This window comes from Pelophylax lessonae, assembly GCF_965119305.1.
Source record: "Pelophylax lessonae genome assembly, chromosome: 1".
Classification (NCBI taxonomy): domain Eukaryota; kingdom Metazoa; phylum Chordata; class Amphibia; order Anura; family Ranidae; genus Pelophylax; species Pelophylax lessonae.
The window spans coordinates 436,890,692-436,913,777 of NC_138768.1; the positions used below are offsets into that span (position 1 = coordinate 436,890,692).

Here is a 23,086-nt window from a genome sequence, read left to right on the forward strand (position 1 = left end):
GCTGGACTGTCTTTTGAGCCTTGATTAAAAAAATCAGGGACAATGAATCCAGCTGTGTAATTATTATAAATCCTTAAACTTTTTTTTAATACAAGCAGCGTATCTGGCTTTGACTTGGTATCAGTCTGTAAGTGAAAGTGAAACTGTGGCAAGGAAAAGATCAGTTCCCATCCTCTGCATGACAGGGATGTGTTATGGGGCAGATCTGTGTAAAGCTTAGCACTGGGTGGACAGAAACGAAAAACCGTTTTAGCAGGTAAAACAACTCTTAAACATAGAAACATAGAATGTGTCGGCAGATAAGAACCATTTGGCCCATCTAGTCTGCCCAATATATCTGAATCCTATGAATAGTCCCTGGCCCTATCTTATATGAAGGATAGCCTTATGCCTATCCCATGCATGCTTAAACTCCTTCACTGTATTTGCAGCTACCACTTCTGCAGGAAGGTTATTCCATGCATCCACTACTCTCTCAGTAAAGTAATACTTCCTCATATTACTTTTAAACCTTTGCCCCTCTAATTTAAAACTGTGTCCTCTTGTGGTAGTTTTTCTTCTTTTAAATATGCTCTCCTCCTTTACCGAGTTGATTCCCTTTATGTATTTAAACGTTTCTATCATATCCCCTCTGTCTCTTCTTTCTTCCAAGCTATACATGTTAAGGTCCTTTAACCTTTCCTGGTAATTTTTTTCCTGCAATCCATGTACTAGTTTAGTAGCTCTTCTCTGAACTCTCTCTAGAGTATCTATATCCTTCTGGAGATATGGCCTCCAGTACTGCGCACAATACTCCAAGTGAGGTCTCACCAGTGTTCTGTACAGCGGCATAAGCACTTCTCTCTTTCTACTGCTTATACCTCTATTGAGGTCTAGCTCTCATTTACATAGGCAAGTCTTCCGGAGGAGAGATCCACAGGGAGTACATTTTTGAGAGGGTACAGGGAAGAACCCTGCTGTCAGAGCAGTAAAATTGTTGTCAGCTAGCGTCGAAACAGTGTGGGGTCCTAGGGCATAAAGGAAAATTATGTAACTGTAATGCCTTCCGGAAATTCAAGGCAAAACAGCGTGACAGATGCATCAATGATTGATGGCCAGGCAAAGGAGAAAACGTGAACAAATCCCTTTTAAGTAGATCACAAAACGGTCCCTCATCTAGGCCTGGAGAGAAGCTGGGGTTGTCTAAGATGGGGTATAATGGGGAGTGACTGGAAGATACCTCTGGGTTCCAACAAGCCAGGGAGCAAACACAGAGCGGGGGACCTATGGTCGGGTGTGTCTTAAGAGATGTCAATATAGCTGCATACCACCATGGAGCCCTATGAAGGGAGATGGTACAATAGTGTTTTTCAAAATACGTCCAAAGCTTAATGCCACCATGTCTGTACCAGTCAATAACCCTCCCTATATGCGTGGCCTGATAGTATTTCAACAAATCCGGCGCCGCAACTCCGGAATGCGGATGCCCAAGTACTTGTAGTAGCGCTGTAGAGGTCCAGTTGCAATTAAAGTCGAGTCACAGGCTATGCAAAAAAGAGGAGGCTAGTACTACTCCCATAGCTTCTGATTTACTGAAATAAATTTTCAGGTTTGAAAGAGCACCATACCGATCAAATTCTTCCAGGAGATTTGGTAGGGAGATATGGGGGTTGGTCAAAGAGAAGAGCATATAATCCACGTATCCAGACACCTTGTGCTATGAAGCTCCCACCTGCAGACCCATAATGTCCTCAGGAAGGGTTCCAATGAAGGGCAAATAACAGGAGCAAGAGGGGGCAACCCTGTTGAGTTACGTTGGATATAGCGAAGGCTGTTGAAAAAACATTTGACTTAAACTGTTGAAAACCGTTTGCCTTAACTGAGGCTCTCGAGGCAGAGGCAGCTCTGCTCCTCAGTGCCCACTCCCTCCCCCCCTGCTGCTCTTATATTTACTTTAAAATCATCTAATCCCCTCTGTAATAGAACAATAAGTATCCCTGTGTCTGTGTTATAGAAAAAATATGCGATTTGTACCGAAGCCAGAACAGCTCCCGGCGATCACATGACCACGCAGCTCTCTCTCCTCTCTTCCCCTCCTCCCCAGCTAACGTCAGCAGCGGTACTATGCCCCGCCCGCTGGAGCTTTCAGCCGGGCAGAGAAGAGAGCCGAGGGGTCAGCTGAGCACCGGGAACCACTCTGATATAGGTACAGATCGGCATATTTTTTCTACAAGACAGGCACAGGAGCACTTATTGTTCTATTGCAGAGGGGATTGGATACTTTTATATCAGTGGCTAAGGATAAGGACTGTCCCAGAGAATTAAAGGTCTTAACCATAAGAGGCCTCAAAAAAGGTAGCAGGGCCCTATAATATTGTATGGTGAAGCCGTCCGGGTCTGGTGATTTTCCCTGTTTGGTGGCACCAGCCGTTGCCTTTAGCACTTTCAGCATTATAGAAGCTTCCAGAGCTCATCGTTTTGAGGAGGAGAGACAGGGGAGGCGTTCTGAAGAAAGCTAATCAGGGAGAGAGGATGAGTGACTGAGAGATTGTACAGGGAAAAATAGCACTCCCTGAATGCCTGAGCAAAATATTTGGGCAAAGAAAGCTTCTGTCCATCTGATCCGATAACGTGGGGGATGTAAGCAGCCATCTGTTGGCTGCGGAGGGTGTGTAGATTAAAAGTAGAAAACTGCACTCCAACTTGAAGATGAATAAAAAGGAAGAGTCTGAAGGTAACGCAGGGTTGAGGGAGATCCATGGATGTAGAGGTGGATCTGATTCTTCTAGGAGGTCGAGGAAGCTGTAACCAGTTCAGAACTTGGATGGCATTCAACTCTAGGAAGGCAAACAAGACTTAAAGGTCATCAGGATGGTGGCGGACGAAGGAGGAAAGACCTCTCTGGATAGGGATACGGGGAATCCCCAAGGATAATGCAGCCCAATTGCTGCATCGTGTCTAGCAAGGGCCAGAGCAGTGCCTCGCGTTGCAGAGTGGCTCTGGATAGGCCAGAGAGTATTTTCACAGATGCTCCATTAAAAAAAAACCTCCCTAGCTTGCTGTGCTTTATAAAGGATGCGTTCCTTTTGGGTGTAGCGATGGAGGCGACAGATAACATCCCTCGGTCATTTGGGTCAGGTGAGTGGGGGCCGAGTGCTCTGTGCGCTCTGTCAAATTCCAGCTCCTTGGGTGGGACAGAGTTCAAGAGCCTGTGAAAAATTGGCAGGTATTTTTCTTGGAGGGATTCCTGACCTTTAGCCTCCAGGAGACCATGGAGCCGGTTCTTGTGGCGGCTCTGATCCTCAAGGTCCTCCAAATGTAGCTGCAGGGCTGTCACATGTGTCATCTGAGAAGCCCAGGCTGCATCCAGTTCGGTAAGGTCGATCTCCAGGGAGGCAAGAGAAGATTCCCCAGTGGCGACCCGATCTGCTTGTTGCTGTACTTCGGTGTGGACAGATTGCAGGTCATGGCAGTGCGCTTCCTCCAGTGGAATTACCTCCATGTTGGCTTTAGTAGGTAAGGCCTGGATGAGGGCAAAGAGATCTGAGTCAGCAGGAGCCAACAGTGGAGTGGCCGACAGTGATGGTGTACCTAATGGATGGGCTATCAGGGCAGCAGGGAGGTCGGAAAATGCATCCAAAGCTGCCGAGAAGGCCGGGGAAGCAGGTGAAGGGGCCATTGGAGCGGCTATGGAGGGATCATCCTGCAGTTCCGCCATCTGGGTCTTTGGTGTATAAGACCATGAGCCCGGAAAGAATCGACTTATCTCGGACCAGGGTGATGGTTTATGAAGGTTCTTCACTTTCTGCTGTTTGGCTGAGCTCATGTTGTACTGAATTGCTGCAATCAGACACAAGATTGCTGGAGAGTTGGCGGGAGCTCCAATGGTTTGCGTGTCTACTCATTGTGTCAAAACTATGCCCCCTCTATTTACCTTTGTTCGAAAAGCTACTCATTGTATTCCCTACATTGCTTTTGGTATATAATAAGAGCACTGGTGAAATAAAAAAAATGTATATTACAAATATATTTGAGAATAATACCTCACAAATTGGGTTCAATAGACCTAAAATCCATTTGGGGTGCCTCCTCCAAAACCAGAATATACAAGGAAATAATATTATTTTTCAGGACATTTGTGCTGAGCCAAACATGAAACCTGCCATTGTTCTCCTGCATTTAAAAATGCTAGTTTCCTGACTGTTTTGCTGATCCAATATGTCAATGACCCAGAAAAATCATGCAACAAGTTAAGTCAGGGTGAAACAGAAGAGCAGATGTGAATAATTGTTTCAGAGGCAAGACTAAAACAAGTATTGAAACCAGAGACAAAAAACAGAGACAACCAGTAAACTAGCAGATTCAGAAAGTGGGTAACAGTGGCATCCTTTATATTTCTCAGGTTTCTTTTAAATATTATTAGGTATAAAATGTTATAAATTAGTTGTTTTAACTTTCACATTAACTGGCTGTCCTGGCCACGGTCTAATTTACTCCGAAGAACATTTTTATAAATGCCACACATTTTAAAGGTTGTAGGGAATGAAACTGGCCTTCATTTGGCCAAACAGATGGTTTTATTAGAAATTATAAGCTGATGGGTTTTGGAGAATTGCACCTCCTTCTCCAGGGCTAATAGAACAAAACAAAACTGATACAAAGACTACATACATTTTTGATTGTTGTGTATAAAAAGGTGCCACGTATGGGACAGTGCCAAAAATGTTTTGTGCAGTCATGTCTACCTATAGACTATATTGCAATTAATAACAAAAAAAAATATAAAACTAAATAAGAGAAAAAAAAAATTCTTTAGAGTAACATTACAGGGACCAAAATTGAAGTAGCAGCCCACCTACTCATACCATCAAATTTCCAAACCTGATGGACATCATGCAGCCTAACCAATGATTCTGGTGACTTATGGCCCAGTGCCACCATGTACTCCTAGGAGTTACACCTGGTCTAGCACCCTCTTTGGGGTGCTGGGATCTATGAAAAACTGACTCCCAGAGTTTCCAGCACACATCACTAACTGCAATACTGCATTGGGTATGATTCTCAATATAATGATTATATATATAACAATTATAATGATTATATTATATACATTTTAGCTCTTTTTGATTTACTTTTAATATAGATTATTCAAAGGGTTTTTATGTTCCTCTTTAGTAGAGTGGCAGCCTTTCTCACATAATTCCATGTTCTGCCAACCATCTCTTATGTTTCAGTGTGTGTGGGCAAAGCTTCATTGATCTCTGAATTAGGGCAGTGATGACAATGTGGAACACACTACTCTTTACGTTTAAAAGATAGATTAAGTTAGAGTTTAGAATAAGAGATAACCAGCAACTATATGGATTTACTTAGTGGGGGAAGCCAGGTTAAAAAAAAAAAAAGGCCAGCATGAAGATAAAAGCAAGTCAGTGGCTAGCTACAGTATCTCACAAAATTGAGTACACCCCTCACATTTTTGAAAATATTTTATTATATCTTTTCATGTAACAACACTGAAGAAATGACACTTTGCTACAATGTAAAGTAGTGAGTGTACAGCTTGTATAACAGTGTAAATTTGCTGTCCTCTCAAAATAACTCAACACAGCCATTAATGTCTAAAGTGCTGGTAACAAAAGGGATACCCTCCCTTCAGAGACTGGGCTGCAGGGCAGTATACTAACATGATAACGACCCCATACACACCTCCAGGATGACCACTGCCTTGCTAAAGAAGCCGAGGGTAAAGGTGATTGACTGACCAAGCATGTCTCCAGACCTAAACCCTATTGAGCATCTATGGGGCATCCTCAAATGGATGGTGGAGGAGGGCAAGGTCTCTAACATCCACCAGCTGTGTGATGTCCCCATGGAGGAGTGGAAGATGACTCCAGTGGCAACCTGTGAAGCTATGGTGAACTCCATGCTCAAGAGGGTTTAGGCAGTACTGGAAAATAATGGTGGCCACACAAAATATTGACACTTTGGGCCCAATTTTGACTTAGGGGTGTACTCACTTTTGTTACCAGTAGTTTAGACATTAATGGCTGTGTGTTGAGTTATTTTGAGGGGACAGCAAATTTACACTGTTATACAAGCTGTACACTCACTACTTTACATTGTAGCAAAGTGTCATTTCTTCAGTGTTGTCACATGAAAAGATATAATAAAATATTTAAAAATGGTGAGATACTGTATATCTCCTGAGACAGTTTAAATGTAAAAAATATCATGTCTCATAGCAGCATATTTTTTAACAACACAATAGGGTTGAGGCACATAGGGTGTTCATTTTGCAAGAGAGGTTGCACTTTGCAACAGAATTTACCCCAGAATTTAGTAAATGTGGCAAAGCTTCATTTTTGCCCAATCATGTGAAAAGAAAAGAAAACAAAGAACATTTTTGCTTACACATGAATTGATGATGGAAGTCAGCAAAGCTTTATCGCATTCATTAACCACTTTACCACCGGAGGATATTGCTGTCTTACGTCCAGGCCACTTTTTAAGATTCGGCGCTGTGCAACTTTAACTGACAATTGCGTGGTCGTGCGACGCCGTACCCAAACAAAATTTACGTCCTTTTTTTCCCACAAACAGAGCTTTCTTTTGGTGGCATTTGATCACCTATGTGATTTTTATTTTTTGCGCTATACACAAAAAAAGAGCGTTTATTTTGAAAAAATAACAATATTTTTAACATTTTTTTATATGAAATTCCCCCCCAAAAAATGTAAAAATCTAAATTTTTTTAAATTTTTGGCCAATTTGTTTTCTGCTACCTATGTTTGGTAAAAAAAAAAAAAAAAAATCACAATAAGCGTATTTTGATTGGTTTGCCCAAAAGTTATTGCGTTTACTAACTAAGGGAAAGATTTCTGTAATTTTTGGTGTTTTTTTTTAGGCGGAGATCTGCGCCTTTTTTTTTGCGGGACTGCGACTTTGCGGCGGACAGATCGGACCCTTGACTGACATTTTTGACACTTTTGGGGGTACTAGTGACATTTCTACAGTAATCAGTTCTATAAATATGCACTGTTACTGTAAAAATGACACTGGCAGGGAAGGGGTTAACTTTATTGGAGAGGGAGGGGTTAATGTATGCCTGGTGCTTACTAACGTGTGTGGGGGGAGCTGAGTGACACAAGGACAGATCGCATGTTCAGCTATGCTGAACCCTGCAATCTGTCACTCCTTGTCACTTAGGAGATCCGCCCGCTCTGTTTACACAAGCGGGTGGATCTCCAAACTCGATTCCCCGATGATCGGGGAAGAGCAGCGGCGATCGCCGCCGCTCCTCCCCTGGCCCGACTCCCGCTGTGACTGAAAACAGCGGGAGCGCGCCTACAGGGGGAGGAGTCCAGCGACGTAGGTCTACGTTTCTGGACGGAATCGAGCCACTTTGCCGCAGTACAGTCAACGTGACTGGTCGGCAAGTGGTTAAGCTCTAAGGCAAATTGCCTTGCAAAGTGAACAGAATATTTGACTTTAGTACATCAATCTCAATGGGCAAGGTGTTTTCCCCTAGCATAGTGAATGTTGTAAAAACTCACTTTATAAAGAATACCCAATCATGTGCAAGGAAAAAATAAAAAAACAGTATGTTTTCTTGCACATGATTGGATGATGGAAGTCAGTTCTGTTCACTAAGTGAAGAGAAAAGGCCCTTGCAAAGTAAAAAGTGAACAGCCTTTGGTAAATCAACCCCCTATATGATTGATGGCGAACCTTGGCACACCAGATGTTTTGAAACTACATTTCCCATGATGCTTAACTACACTGCAGAGTGCATGAGCATCATGGGAAATGTGGTTCCAAAACATCTGGGGTGCCAAGGTTTGCCATCACTGCCCTATATGATTCATAAGCAGCCATTCAACCAACCCTTGTGCTACAACTGTGGAAAAATCACTGCAATTTCAATCATTTTACACTAGAGGGGGCTCTTGCAAAAGAGCATATTTGTAACAAAGTGACAGTGAACGCCATAAACATCAAATAAAAATAAGAAGTGTAAACATTAGCTGCTCCCACAATTTTAAATAAACACACTATTATGGAAAATTCAGATTGCGTAGCTGCATTTGATGCGTAAAATCACCACTTTCACTACACTCCGGTGACTCTTAAACCAATTTCTAGGTTGATTTTCATAGTTTCACTGAATCAAACATCTACTCATACTCTATTTATATAATGTTTTTGTGAAATTCTGCATGATTTTACACTAAACCTAACTGTTACGCAGAACTAATTTTCTGAACAGATTAGAGGGAGAATGTATCCTTTTTATGGGAGTTTAGAAATGGGCTTCATAATTCTTTAGATACACGTCAACAAATAAAATATCACAATTTAGTATTCTGAGCTATTATCATATAAGCTGGGAGCTGGTTCAATCAATATGATTTCTATTTTTACACTTCAGCCAGATATGTCTGTGTTACCATTAGCTGTCAAATGTCAACTCCTGAAACAATATTGCAATCAAACTTTGAAAAAGAATATTAACATGTTCTTAGTATTTATTGGAGGTAAACATCTGCTGCTATTCATCCCTATGTGATATTTGTATTCTTTAGGGATTTATCACTTTGTTAAAAAAAAAAAAAAAAAAAAAAAAAAAAACAGTAACAGCTACAAGAAGGTTTTTGTTTGGATTGGATCAGGCAAAGCACTTTAGAGGCACAATTGATAAAAAACACAATTTATTGAAGAAATTATTAAAATCAGCAACAAAGGTGCATATACCTCATATAAGAGGACAACGATAAACAGTACATATAACAATATACACAGGATATATATGTGAGTTGAAAGAGTAATATCCTACTAAATCACAAATAGGGCCCTGTAATCGGTGACAGGAGGGATAACTGTCGTCCGTCAGGGTCCCATGATTTTGAATTCAAGCAGTAGATGGTGGATAATTACAGTGCTCATTTCTGTATATTTGTTGTAATACCGTGGGACAGGTTAGTGGACCCACAGCGTGGGATTAACGAGAAAGGTGTTCAAATTGCGGATGGACTCCAGGTGGGTAGGAGTTGTCTATAGATAATTTCTTTGAAAACAGACTATTTTTAGGACCTGCTGGTTTGTAAATCCAGCCAAATCTGAGAACTAATCTTTAATCCGCATGTATTCAATAGGGACATACAGGTAAGAACAGCCCTATTGGTGAGCACTATTCAAGCTCATAGCAAGAACACTCGATGCAATTTTTAGAATTCCTGACTCGCATGAACACCTAGCTCGGATGGGGAACCGCCACCATATGTCCCTATTGAATACATGCGGATTAAAGATTAGTTCTCAGATTTGGCTGGATTTACAAACCAGCAGGTCCTAAAAATAGCCTGTTTTCAAAGAAATTATCTATAGACAACTCCTACCCACCTGGAGTCCATCCGCAATTTGAACACCTTTCTTGTTAATCCCACGCTGTGGGTCCACTAACCTGTCCCACGGTATTACAACAAATATACAGAAATGAGCACTGTAATTATCCACCATCTACTGCTTGAATGCAAAATCATGGGACCCTGACGGACGACAGTTATCCCTCCTGTCACCGATTACAGGGCCCTATTTGTGATTTAGTAGGATATTACTCTTTCAACTCACATATATATCCTGTGTATATTGTTATATGTACTGTTTATCGTTGTCCTCTTATATGAGGTATATGCACCTTTTTTGCTGATTTTAATAATTTCTTCAATAAATTGTGTTTTTTATCAACTGTGCCTCTAAAATCCAATCCAAACAAAAACCTTCTAATATATTTGGGATGTGGCACATTTTTTACTTACAAAAATATCCCTATCCCATTGGCGATCAGAGTACTGCTATCTGAAGGCGCCATATTTACTCCAACAGTAACAGCTACAAAGACAAAAATATGGCATTCACCATACATTCACTGAAGGTGTATCTTCCTACATGTGTTTTAGTTTACAGGAAATTATTCGCCTGCAGCGAATGAATATCACATTTAATTGTTTATGACTATGACACAATACATTTTATACTTTGCATTTTGGATGTTGATTATGTTTTTCATTTTTTCTTTTTTAAATCACGTAGAATTTTTATTGAGATGTCACTTCCAGTTACAGAGAATTGGCATATTCACAGCAATATAGAAAGCACCATTGAACAAACATTATACATAAAAAAGAACAAGCATAGAAAACAAAATACAGACCAATATTTCCCATCCATTATTTCCTCCACCCAAAAAAAAAGGAAAGCCCTCTAAATAAGTCTGCTTTCCTATCACTCATGTGAGTGCATTACTTTTATGCCAATAAAGGATTGTTTTAATACTACACTCAGGTGGCGCTGCGCTGTTCTCTCTCTTTTATTTACCTCTAAATAAGTTTGACCATACTACAAAAGTTCCAGTATATCTATTAAGCGTACGGCTCAGTGGATAAGTCCTCCAAGGTTCTGTGCTTGAACCTCTTCTATTTTCAATCTACATTTGATAGCCTCCCATGGCTTCCAATACCATCTCTATGCTGACGATACCCAAATCTATTTATCCACCCCTCTGCTCACTCCCTCAGTCTCCTCACATATCACTAATTTACTAGCAGATATATTAGTCTGGATGTCACACCACTTCCTCAAACTCAATCTATCCAAAACCGAGCTTATCATTTTTCCTCCACCACTTGCCCCTTCCCCTGATCTCTCTGTCAAAATCGGAGGCACAATTATTAGCCCATCCCCGCATTCCAAGGTCTTAGGTGTTGTCCTGGACTCTAAACTCTCCTTCAAGCCCCTCATCCAATTACTGTCCAAATCTTGCTGCCTTAACCTCCGCAACATCTCCAAAATACGCCCCTTTCTAGCTAAAGACACAACAAAGCTCCTAGTTCACTCCCTGGTCATCTCGCGCCTCGACTACTGCAATTCCCTTCTCATTGGCTTACCTCTAAACAGGCTATCCCCCCTTCAATCCTTCATGAATGCTGCTGCCAGACTCATCCACCTTAACAATCGCTCAGTGTCCACTACTCCTCTCTGTCAAGCCCTCCACTGGCTTCCGCTCACCCAACAAATTAAATTCAAAATACTAACAACATCTTACAAAGCCATCCACAAATTAGCCCCCACCTACATGACTAGCTTAGTCTCATAATACCAACCTAATCACTCTCTTTGTTCCTCTCAAAACCTCCTGCACTCTTGTCACCTCCTCCCATGCTCGTCTCTAGGACTTTTCCAGAGCCTCTCCAATCCTATGGAACTCCTTACCCCAATCTGTCCGATTATCTCCTACTTTATTAGCTTTTACGCAATCCCTGAAAACCCTCCTCTTCAGAGAAGCCTATCCTACCCACACCTAACAACTCTACTTCCATTTTCTCCATCAGCTCATCCCCCACAGTTATTGCCTTTTGTTTCACTTGACCCTCCTTTCTAGATTGTAAGTCCTAACGAGCAGGGCCGTCTAAGTCCTCCTGTATTGAATTGTAATGTAACTGTATTGTCTTCCCTCATATTGTAAAGCGCTGCGCAAACATTTGGCGCTATATAAATCCTTTATAATAATAATAATAATAGGTCTCTCCAGTGCCATTTCCTTTGGAGTCAGACCTGGGTTGTCCAACCAACTTATGTTTTTCATTTACTATATTTGTGCAAATGTTTTTTTGTTGTTCAGTTATTGAAAGGTTGTTTAACACAGACAGATCCTCTGATTAGCATGGCCTTGGTATCAGTATTTATATGTTTTTTAGTTGAACTTTTATGAAATCATGCATGCAGTAGCATTTGGTACTTGAGCTGAAAGTTCTGACTCAGTGGAGTTTATTTAGTTTAGTTTAGTAGTAGTTTTTTTAGTTTAGTAGTAAAGCACAGTTCTTAGTTAATAGGGTAAAGGTGTACATTTTAATCATCCAAATATCAAAATTTTCTGTGCCACATCCCTCATGAACTATACAAAATTGTTTCCCCTGAATATTGGGACTTTTTAGGCACTTTTATGTCTGATCATAGAAATGAAAAAAATTTTATAAAAAATTATATATTTTATTAATACATGTTAAAACATTGGTTATTACATATACAAAAAATACATGACAATGTTCACACGACACAAAATATGTATACATTGTTTCGTGTGAACATTGTCATGTATTTTTTGTATATGTAATAAACAATTTTTTAACATGCATTAATGAAATATATAATTTTTTATAAACATTTTTTCATTTGGATGATCAAACATAAAGTGCCCGAAAAGTCCCAATATTCAGGGGAAACAATTTTGTATATTTTAATCATCCAATTACATGATAGATAAACAATCATTTTTTTTTTCCTTCTTTGGCTTACCTTGTACAACACACATGCTTGCATGTGTGTTTCTTACCCCAACATTTCATATTCCTAATATGTGTCTGCTGTACCATGTACTTTTGTGGGAAAATATCCTGTTCTCTTTGAGTTGCTTCATTTATGTGAAATCCCTGGTGTTCCTGACAGTCCCTCTGCTTTACTATTAACCACTTGTCGACCAGCCACCGCAGTTATACGGTGGCAGGTCGGCAGGTTCCCGTGAATACCCGTATCAGTACAGTGGTCCGCGGCAGTGATCCTGAGGGCGCACGTGCGCACCCACTTGTCAGCGGGGAAGCCGATCCATAGGGCCGGCAGCCCCAATTGCCGCCGGACACCCAAGATCACTCCCCATAAAGAGAGAACGGTGGTCTTCTGTTGTAAACAGAGCAGACCGTTGTTCGCTCTGGAATCCATGCAGAGCTCCTGTGATCCCCCTATTTAGGAACACAGGTCTTTGTATTGCTTTCACAAGCCCATCCCCCCCACAGTTAGAAAACACCCTCTAGGCTCCCATTTAACCCTTTGATCGCCCCTGGGTTAACCCCTTCCCTACCAGTGTCATTATTACAGTAACAGTGCATATTTTTAGCACTGATTACTGTAGTAATGTCACTGGTCCCCCCAAAAGTGTAAAAAATGTCAGTTAGGGGTCCTATCTGTCCGCCACAATGTCGCAGTTCCACTAAAAATCGCTGATAGTCGCCATAACTAGTAAAAAAAATAAAAAATAAAAATGACATAAATCTATCCCCTAGTTTGTAGATGCGATAACTTTTGCGCAAACCAATCAATATACACTTATTGTGATTTTTTTTTACCAAAAACATGTAGCAGAATACAAATTGGCCTAAAATGATGAAAAAAATTAGAGTTTTACATTTTTTGGGGGAATGTTTTATAGCAGAATGTGAAAAATATTTTTTTTTTCAGAATTGTCGCTCTTTTTTTGTTTATAAAAATTGCACAGGTGGTCAGATACCACCAAAAGAAAGCTCTATTTGTGGGAATAAAAGGACATAAATTTTTTTTGGGGTACAGCATCGCACGACTGCGCAATTGTCCATTTAAATAACGTATTATCAGTTATTAAGGGGGAAAATCTTCTGGTCCAGAAGTGGTTAAAAACTGACCACACTAAGCAGGAGAACATAGCATTGTCAGTTCTCTAGCTATGCTGGGAACTCAGCCTTTTACTGGGAAGCTCGGTGTTATGAGGTTTCTCCTCCCCCCGGCTCCTATGCAGCTTAGAACAGAGGCAACGTGATCACTTATATAAAAAGGGAAATAAGATATTTATAATTTTTTTAATATCTATACACAAATGTTTTGCCTTTCATTTCTAATTTAAACTGAATAGGTTGTTTTACAAGGGAATCGTTTACAATCACTTTAAGTATTTAGAACAAACACAGCTTCACCTTATGTAGTAATGGCATCAGCGGGTAATTACTGTGCTCCGAGGGGGAGGTGGCAATGCTAGTTGGCTGGTTGTAATGCTGATTTGAAGCAGTAATAAACCCAAAAACAAACATGTATTATATTGCAGCTGACCAATTCTTAGATTTGGTGACTTCTTAGTTTTCTTTTTTTAGACCTCATTCACACAACAGTTAAAAAAAAAAAAAAAAAAGTGAATACAAGCATTTTTTGTTTGTGGATTGGAATGCAGCTGCGTTATTTTCAATGTGGACTTTCACACAGGTGCATAAACATGTACTATGTTCAGATCTGTAACACAAAGCCCAAAAATCTGCATCTGTTGACATGCGTATGCATTCTGGTATTGAAAAAAAACAACAGGACAATTTTACCCTTTTTAAAGTGGAACTTTAACCAAAAACAACTTGATAAAAAATAACATTCTTGAGCAAGGAACATACATTCCACATTAATAATTATGCTACCAAAATTAGTGTGTGCTTTATATTACCTCCATCATTGCCCCTTTTTCTTCTTGCTGGAGACTGCCATTTTGCTGACTGCAGAGCCCCAGAACATTTTTGCTTACACATGAATTGATGATGGAAGTCAGCAAAGCTTTATCGCATTCATTAACCACTTTACCACCGGAGGATATTGCTGTCCTACGTCCAGGCCACTTTTTGCGATTCTGCACTGTGCGACTTTAAGTGACAATTGCGCAGTCGTGCGACGCCGTACCCAAACGAAATTTACGTCCTTTTTTTCCCACAAACAGAGCTTTCTTTTGGTGGTATTTGATCACCTGTGCGATTTTTACTTTTTGCGCTATAAACACAAAAAGAGCGTTTATTTTGAAAAAATAACAATACAGTAAAACCTTGGATTGCGAGCATAATTCGTTCTGGAAGCATGCTTGTAATCCAAAGCACTCTTATATCAAAGCGAATTTCCCCATAAGAAATAATGGAAACTCAGATGATTCGTTCCACAACCATTTATTCATAAATCCTTCAATTTATAGTCCATATAAAAAGATTATAGCATTGTGATAGGTTGTGTAACCATACAATGTCCATCCACAAATAGCGGCTTCCACAAGGGGATTGGAAGCAAAATCCAGCAGGAGCTACAGGGTAGCAATATGGTTCCCATTTAATGAAGGTACAACATTTAGCAACTCACATGGTTGATGAATAAAACAGGCACATCTAAGTATGCAGGCATCCGGGGTAAAGCTGTCCACATAGACTTTCTTCTGCACTGCCGGCTGCCAGTCTGTAATCCTGACCGGGAAGACCACCCTGCAGTAAAGCGATCTGAAAGCGAGGGGCAGCATGGAAAGGATGACGTAGATGACAGTGCGGAGGATGGTCCTATGTGGACAGCTTTACCCCGGATGCCTGCATCTTAGATGTGCCTGTTCCAATCATCAACCATGTGAATTGCTAAATGTTGTACCTTCATTAAATTTAACCATATTGCTACACTTAGAGGCGCCTCTCTTCTCTTCTTTTATACTCAGCTGTGACTTGAGGCTACTTGTATATCAAGACATCGCTTGTATATCAAGTCAAAATTTATTTGAAAATTTTGCTTGTCTTGCAAAGCGCTCTTAAACCAAGGTTTTACTGTATTTTTAACATTTTTTTATATGAAATTCCCCCCCAAAAAAATGTAAAAATCAAAATTTTTTTTAAATTTTTGGCCAATTTGTTTTCTGCTACCTATGTTTGGTAAAAAAAATCACAATAAGCGTATTTTGTTTGGTTTGCGCAAAAGTTATTGCGTTTACTAACTAAGGGAAGGATTTCTGTTATTTTTGGTGTTTTTTTTTTAATGAGTAATGGTGGCGATCTGCGATTTTTTTTGCTGGACTGCGACATTGCGGCGGACAGATCGGACCCTTGACTGACATTTTTGACACTTTTGGGGCTACCAGTGACATTACTGCAGTAATCAGTGCTATATATATGCACCGTTACTGTAAAAATGACACTGGCAGGAAAGGGGTTAATTTTTTTTTGGAGAGGGAGGGGTTAATGTATGCCTGGTGCTTACTGACGTGTGGGGGGGGAGGTGACTGAGTGAGTGAGGGACAGATCGCATGTTCAGCTATGCTGAATCCTGCAATCTGTCACTCCCTGTCACTGAGGAGATCCGCCCGCTCTGTTTACACAGGCGGGCGGATCTCCAAACTAGATTCCCAGACGATCGGGGAAGAGCATCGGCGATCGCCGCCGCTCCTCCTCTGGCCCGACTCCCGCTGTGAATGAAAACAGCGGGAGCGCGTCTCTGGCGGCGCGCGAGCGCCACCTACAGGGGGAGGAGTCCAGCGACGTAGTACTACGTTGCTGGACGATAACGAACCACTTTGCCGCAGTACGGTCAACGTGACCGGTCGGCAAGTGGTTAACTGTTTCAAAAACAGTTACATTCCTGGAATCCCGGGATTTCCAACTGTCACATTTGCTTGTGTCCTAAACCAAACTGGAAAGCCATTAAATGGCTGGTGTCATAACTAATCACATCTGCAGCACCATAGAAAGCTGCAGATCAAACAGAAGCAGCTTTCTTGGCTGTAAAGGAGGCTAGGCAGGCTTAATTCTGCTTTAAGGCCGTCAGCAGATCAGTCTCTACAAACTCAACAGTGCCTAAAAATTAAGAGCAACTGAGCATGTGCAGAGCAGGGTGAGGCAGTGTATTACTGGATTTTAATCAGTATAGACACTTTTTTTTAATGTTTTACATACCTGCAAAAGGGGGCAGCCTGAAGTGATCTAGCAGGACTTAAGTTTATGACTATAGTTCTACTTTTAGTCTTAAAGCCATTATCATTTTTCACAGGCGCTTTTGTATCAGTAACATTTTTGCAGTTGTGTGAATGTAGCCTTAGCATTTTTTCTTTCATTTTCACCTGGTGGTAAGACCAATAGGTCTGTTTTTTTTTTAACTGCCTTAAGGCCCCTTTCACACTTGTGCGTCACGACTTTGATGCAACTTTGATGTGACTTCGACAGTGCTTTGACATGACTTGAAGCAATGCCTATGTAATCTTGAGGTCTATGGACCTCAAGTTGCATCTAAGTCAGACCAAAGTAGTGCAGGGACTACTTTGAAGTTGCTGCGACTTGAATTCACACAGATATGAACAGTGCTCATTGGAAATCATGGGGTACAATGTCATGCGGCTTTGCAGTCCAAACACAAGTGTGAAAGGGGCCTTAACAGCCCGATCTGTCCAGCATAATAGGCAGTTAGAGTGTCATTTACTGCCGACAGGGCTGCCTATTATAGTCAGTTTTTATTTCTATAAAATCTTTATCACAAAAAGAAAAAAATGTTGTAACTGCTTGGCTGGAGTTCAGCATTCATTCATTAGTCAAGTCCATCTAAATTCGCTAGTGCATCTAAGATTACCCTCTCCCCAGACTGACAATGCTACCGTCCAAAGGTGTCTCCATTGTCCCTTGATTCAAAGTGGATCCAGTTTAAGTACTAGTAAGCTGCAATGTATTGCATTTTTGTTTTGGGGTTTAATACCACTTTGATAGCTTTAATATTTTAAAGTGGAAGTTTATCCATAACATGTTTGATGTTTAATAACAAATAATGTTTTAATAATTATGCTACCAAAATTAGTATGCTCTGTAAATTGTAAGTGCTCACACAGTCTCCGTCAACTCTTTTCTACCTTTAACGCTCTACTTTGTCCTCCATTAACTCCACCCACTAACTTACTCACTACCTAGGAGATTGCCAATCACTTCAAAAATAAGACTGATACAATTTGTGATGAGATCTCTACTCTACAGATATCTCCCTCACTTTACACTCCTTGTCCTCCTGCACACTCATACTTCCCTTGTTTAACCCAGCTAATATAGAGGAAGTCACTAAACTTTTTTCTAATGCCCCCCTAACTTCCTGCCCCCTGGACCCTGTTCCTTCTTAAATACTGTTACCCTCTGGCTCGATCCTACACTTTTTTAACTCATATCTTCAACCTCTCCCTCTCCACTGGCATCTTCCCCAACCCTCTAAAAAATGCACTAGTCTCTCCCATACCACTAGCCCCCAATAATCTTAACAATCTAAGACCCGTCTCCTTATTCCCTTTTGCCTCCAAACTCCTTGAAAGTCTAGTCTACAACCGACTGAGCGATCACCTCATTGAGAAAAACCTTCTTGATCCCCTTCAGTGTGGTTTTCGCCCGCAGCACTCCAGAGAAAACTCACAAACGACTTACTAACAGCTAAAACCAATGGTCACTATTTTGTGCTGTTACTCTTGGACCTTTCTGCTGCCTTTGATACAGTTGATCACCCCCTCTGCCTCAAAAAACTAAAACATCTGGGTCTGCATGGCTGCGTTGGTTCAAATCTTACCTATCTCGCCGCACCTTCAGTGTCACTTACAACTCCACTTACTCCTCTCCAACTCCTCTTACCATTGGGGTCCCCTAAGGTTCTGTCCTTGGACCTCTGCTATTCTTGATCTACACCTCCCTGCTGATGACACCCAAATCTATCTCTTTACCCCTCAGCTCACCCCATCAGTCTCCTCACGCATCACTGATTTACTAACAGACATATCAGCCTGGATGTCACATCACTCCCTCAAACTGAATCTATCTAAAATCAAGCTCAAAATATTTCCTCCCCCATGTGCTCCTTCCCTGACTTCTCTGTGAAGATCAATGGAACGACTATTAGTCCTTCCACACATGCAAGGGTGCTAGGGATAACCCTGGACTCTGAACTATCCTTTCAGGCCCACATCCAATCCCTGTCCAAATCATTTGCCCCTCTTTACCAATACACCACAAAGCTCCTAATTCACTCCCTGGTTATCTCTCGCCTCGACTGCTGCAACTCCCTCCTCATTGGATAACCTTTACATAGACTATCCCCCCTTCAGTCCATAATGAATGCTGCTGCAAGACTCATCCACCTTACCGTTTAGTGTCCTCCACCCCTCTCTGCCATTCCCTTCACTGGCTTCCACTCACCCAACGAAAAAATTCAAAGTACTAACAGTAGTTTACAAAACCATCCACAACTCTGCCTACATCACTAAACTGATCTCAAAATATCAACCAAGCCGCTCCTTTCGGTCCTCCTAAGACCTCCTGCTCACTAGCTTCCTTGTCACCTCCTCCCATGCTCCCCTCCAGGATTTCTCCAGAGCTTCTCCCATCCTTTGGAACTCTCTACCCCAATCTGTCCAACTGTCTCCTACTCTATCCATCTTTAGACAATCCCAGAAAACCCTTCTCTTTAAAGAAGCCTATCGGGCTTCTAACTAATACACTGTTTCACTTTTTTCATAGGCTCATCCCCCACAGCTATTATCTTTTGTATCAATTGACCCTCCTCTCTTAGATTGTAGGCTCTAATGATCAGGGCCCTCTGATTCCTCTTGTACCAAGTGTATTGTAACTGTAACATCCGCTTTCATTTTGTTAAGCACTGCGTAAACTGTTGGCGCTTTATAAATCCTGTATTATAATAATAATAATAATAATAATAATAGGATTGTTTATCCTAAGCCTTTCTTTTAATACTTAATTAGTCATTGAACTGACATAAGCACATGGATATACATAGAGAAAGGTCCCAAACATTGCACACCAAGCAAAGCTGTTAGTAAACAGGTGAAAGCAGCCTCCGTCAGCTTCATCTGAAGTCACGTCCCCATTGCGTTTTACCCCTTCCATGGGACTTCATGGAGGTCCTCCCCCATAGGTGGGGTGAAACATGTTGGGTGCGTGGCTTCAGAAGAATTTGGCTGAGGCTGCTTTCACCTTTTTACTAATGGCTTTGCTAGGTGAGTGGTGTTTGGGACCTTTCTTAACGCATATCTACAGTATGTGAGGAGTTAGACGGACTTTTGCCCAGCCAGCACCCATTGCAAGAAACACCGGATAGACTTACAGGAGCGTGAGCAGAGACTTTAGGTTCTTTGATACAAGCACGTGTTGCAAGTGTTGTGACACCTAGTATGCACAGTATGTTGCAAATCACTAACTGGCTAAGTAGTGTTGCAAGCTTTGAGCTTGTGTCAATGGGCAATTTCAGTGTGCTTTCAGATGCATTCCATGTGCATTTAAAGTGACACTAAGAGGTTACTTTACTAAAACTGGAAGAGTGCAAAACCTGGTGCAGCTCTGCATAGAAACCAATCAGCTTACAGGTTTTCTCTCAAAGCTTAATTAAATAAGTTGAAGTTAGAAACTGATTGGCTACCATGCACGACTGCACCAAATTTAGCATTTTCATGTTTTTGTAAATCAACCCCTAAATGATTATCTTTCTTTTCAAAAATAATCTGTACACATCACTACTTAATGACTCTGTAAGGGATTTTTTTGTAAAACTTTGGGTTTTTTCTCTCCTTGCAATGTCCTCCATGAGCTCCTGAACCTCTTTTCCCCCCCTCATTTCTGTTTTTTTTGAACAAGCAGTGTACGTTAGTTGAGGTCATCCCTACTGCTCTATGGACACTAAAAATCCCATAGTCCATAGTCCATCTCAGGAGCAAGCAAAATAGGGTGGCTACATTCCTACATATAGTAGGACCTTGGAGAACAAACATAGTCACCATTTAACAGGAAGTCAGATCACAGTAGGAAAAAAAAAAAAAAAAGGAATTTTGATATATAGAGGAGACTTGAGGTAATAGAATGTACTTTTTTGAGTTGAGAATACATACTTGAATATATTTTTTTCTCTTTAACCAGTTTAGTGTCACTTTAAAGTGATTGTAAAGTTTTTTTTTTAAAATACCAAACATGTTATACCTACCTGCTCTGTGCAGTTTGTTTTGCACAGAGTGGGCCGGGTCCTCCTCTTCTCGAGTCCCTCCTGGCTCCTCCCTGCTTTTGAGTGCCCCCACACTAAGCAGCTTGCTATGGGGGCACCCAAGTCGAGTCACGTCCATTCAGACATGGAGCCACGACCCGGCCCAACCCCCCTACTCTCCTGATTGGCTGACTGACTTTGATTGACAGCAGCAGGAGCCAATCGCCCCACGCTGCTGTCTCAGCCAATGAGAATGTGAGTCCTGTGCAGCTGAGAAACCCCTGCAACATCGCTGGATAAAGATGGGCTCTGGTAAGTATTAGAGGGGCTGAGGGGGCTGCTGTACAAAGAAGGTTTTTTTTATCTTAATGCATAGAATGCATTAAGATAAAAAAAAACCTTCTGCCTTTACAATCCCTTTAAGATCAGTTTGAGATGCTTTTCAGACCATTCGGTGTTCATTGGCAGTCATATTTGACTTGTAGTTGACCTTCTTCTGATCTGCAGTTAATGTCCTTCCATGCTGCATCAACCAGCTTTCAGCTCATTTTGCATTCCCTTTGCCATGTATTGGAAGAGAAGCGCTTCTAAAAAGAACAAAAATTCAACAACATAGGCCCATTCATACCTATTCATTGTGGTGACATGCATATTCTTGCAATGCATAGCAGCATATGTTACATGGGTTAGAGCATTGCAATCCAATCCATTTTTAATGGCACTCTAATACACTAAAGCAAAGCACCCTGAATTGCAGCATACTGTATTACAAAAAAATAGAACAGGTCTGATATTTTATCCATTGTGGTTCACTGGCAGCCGCTTAAAAAAATGGGCTACCTTAACTGACAGCAAATGAGCGAATGACATACCAGGCACTTGTTGCTAAACCCAGATCCGGCATTCACTATATCTGGTCTCCTCCAGTACACAGAACATGGAAATACAATTGTTTTAGTAAATATAAACTGATAAATACCTTTTCTCATCAGCTATATATGGCCATTAGAGCAATCTTATGACTTGTATCAGTGAGTGCTGATAGTTTGTAGGAGGAGTTTTAATTTCTCCCACGACTGTCCTATCAGGCTTCAAGACCCTTAATTCTCTGTCTGAACATGTCTGGACAGTGCTGATTGGCCTTGTGCTGATCACATGTACCCTCCCAAGAAAAATCAAAATCATCCATCAATCAAGATGTGACATCTCACCCACTGTGTTCATTTTTAGTTACTGGGCATGGAGGAGGAGGGAGGGACTGGGCTGACATTTAGGATCTGCATACATGCCTAAATGTGTGATGTTAATACCATGTGACCTGAATAGCTCAGCTAAAACCAGGAAGTGTTCTCCGAGCAATAGGTACCAAACTGAGCACATGCAGCTGAACTACACTTACTGTGCTTATCTGGACTTGTCCAGAGTGAACTTGCAGGAGTGGAAGCATCTGTTCATACAGGATCACACAGCCTTTTTACACAATGCAGAGGATTCATCACTTAAATTACGCAGTGGGTATAACAAGCATGCTATTCTGCATCTATAGACAGATTTTACTGTTATTTAGTAACACTTTAAATGCACCAAAATGAACCGCTTAAAGTGGAGTTCCACCCAAAAGCGGAACTTCCACCCTTTTGTTTCCTCCCCCCCTCCGGTGCCACATTTGTCACCTATTAGGCCAGAGGGTGGAACGGGTACCTGTTTATGACAGGTACCCTTCCCCACTTCCGGGATACGGTGCCGCGGCGCCGTCCCTCGGAAGCTTGGCCCTCTCCTCCCTCCTCCACCACCGAGTCAATAGGAATGAGCAGTGCGCTTCGCGCATGCACAGTAGGGACCCGCCCGTTAAGCCGCAAGGCTTCACTGCCGGGTTCCCTTACCGGCAATGGCGGCGGCAGCTGATGGAAACATCTGCTGTGGTGCCAACATCGCTGGACTCCAGGACAGGTAAGTGTCCTAATATTTAAAGTCAGCAGCTAAAGTATGTGTAGCTGCTGACTTTTAATTATTGGAGGGGTTGGAGGGGGAGGTGGAACTCTGCTTTAAAGTATGTGTGTAAGGGCCCTAACAGATTCACCTACAAAACCATACAAGCAATGGTAGCTTCCATGGTTTTATCATAACAGGTTCCCTTTAATGCAAAAATTAACTTTAGGCTTTCTGGTGGTAAAAGTATGAGCTCCCTTTAACTAGCTGCTGAACAAAAATGGTGCTTGAGTGGTCTTATACTGTCTTATCATGGCTACATTGTAAAGATATCACTGTTGAAATCAAACATGATATTCACTAGCGACCTGTAGTATATGATCAGAAAGGTTGAATTATTGTAGGACTTTCTTTGAATTAATCTAATTCACATTCCGCTTTTATTACTTTAATTTAAGGTTGACGCTAAATGTAACTTTGTATCCTTCACTTCAATGCAGGATCATCCGAACAAAAGTGCAACAGCCCACAAACCAGCAAGTACCACCATCAAACCACAGCATAGGTGAGAAAATATCTTTTGAGTACAGAAAAAGAT

The 23,086-nt window shown here is 41.3% G+C and overlaps 1 protein-coding gene across 3 annotated transcripts in view; it reads left to right on the top strand.

The window, feature by feature from the left end:
* PAX5 (paired box 5) overlaps positions 1 to 23,086 on the top strand; it is a 352,693-nt gene that overhangs the window by 107,457 nt on the left and 222,150 nt on the right. For all 3 annotated transcript variants that reach the window (XM_082253481.1, XM_082253482.1, XM_082253483.1), the window contains exon 4: positions 22,989 to 23,053. In XM_082253481.1, the coding sequence (XP_082109607.1) occupies positions 22,989 to 23,053 (65 nt within the window). The remainder of the gene's footprint in view (positions 1 to 22,988; positions 23,054 to 23,086) is intronic.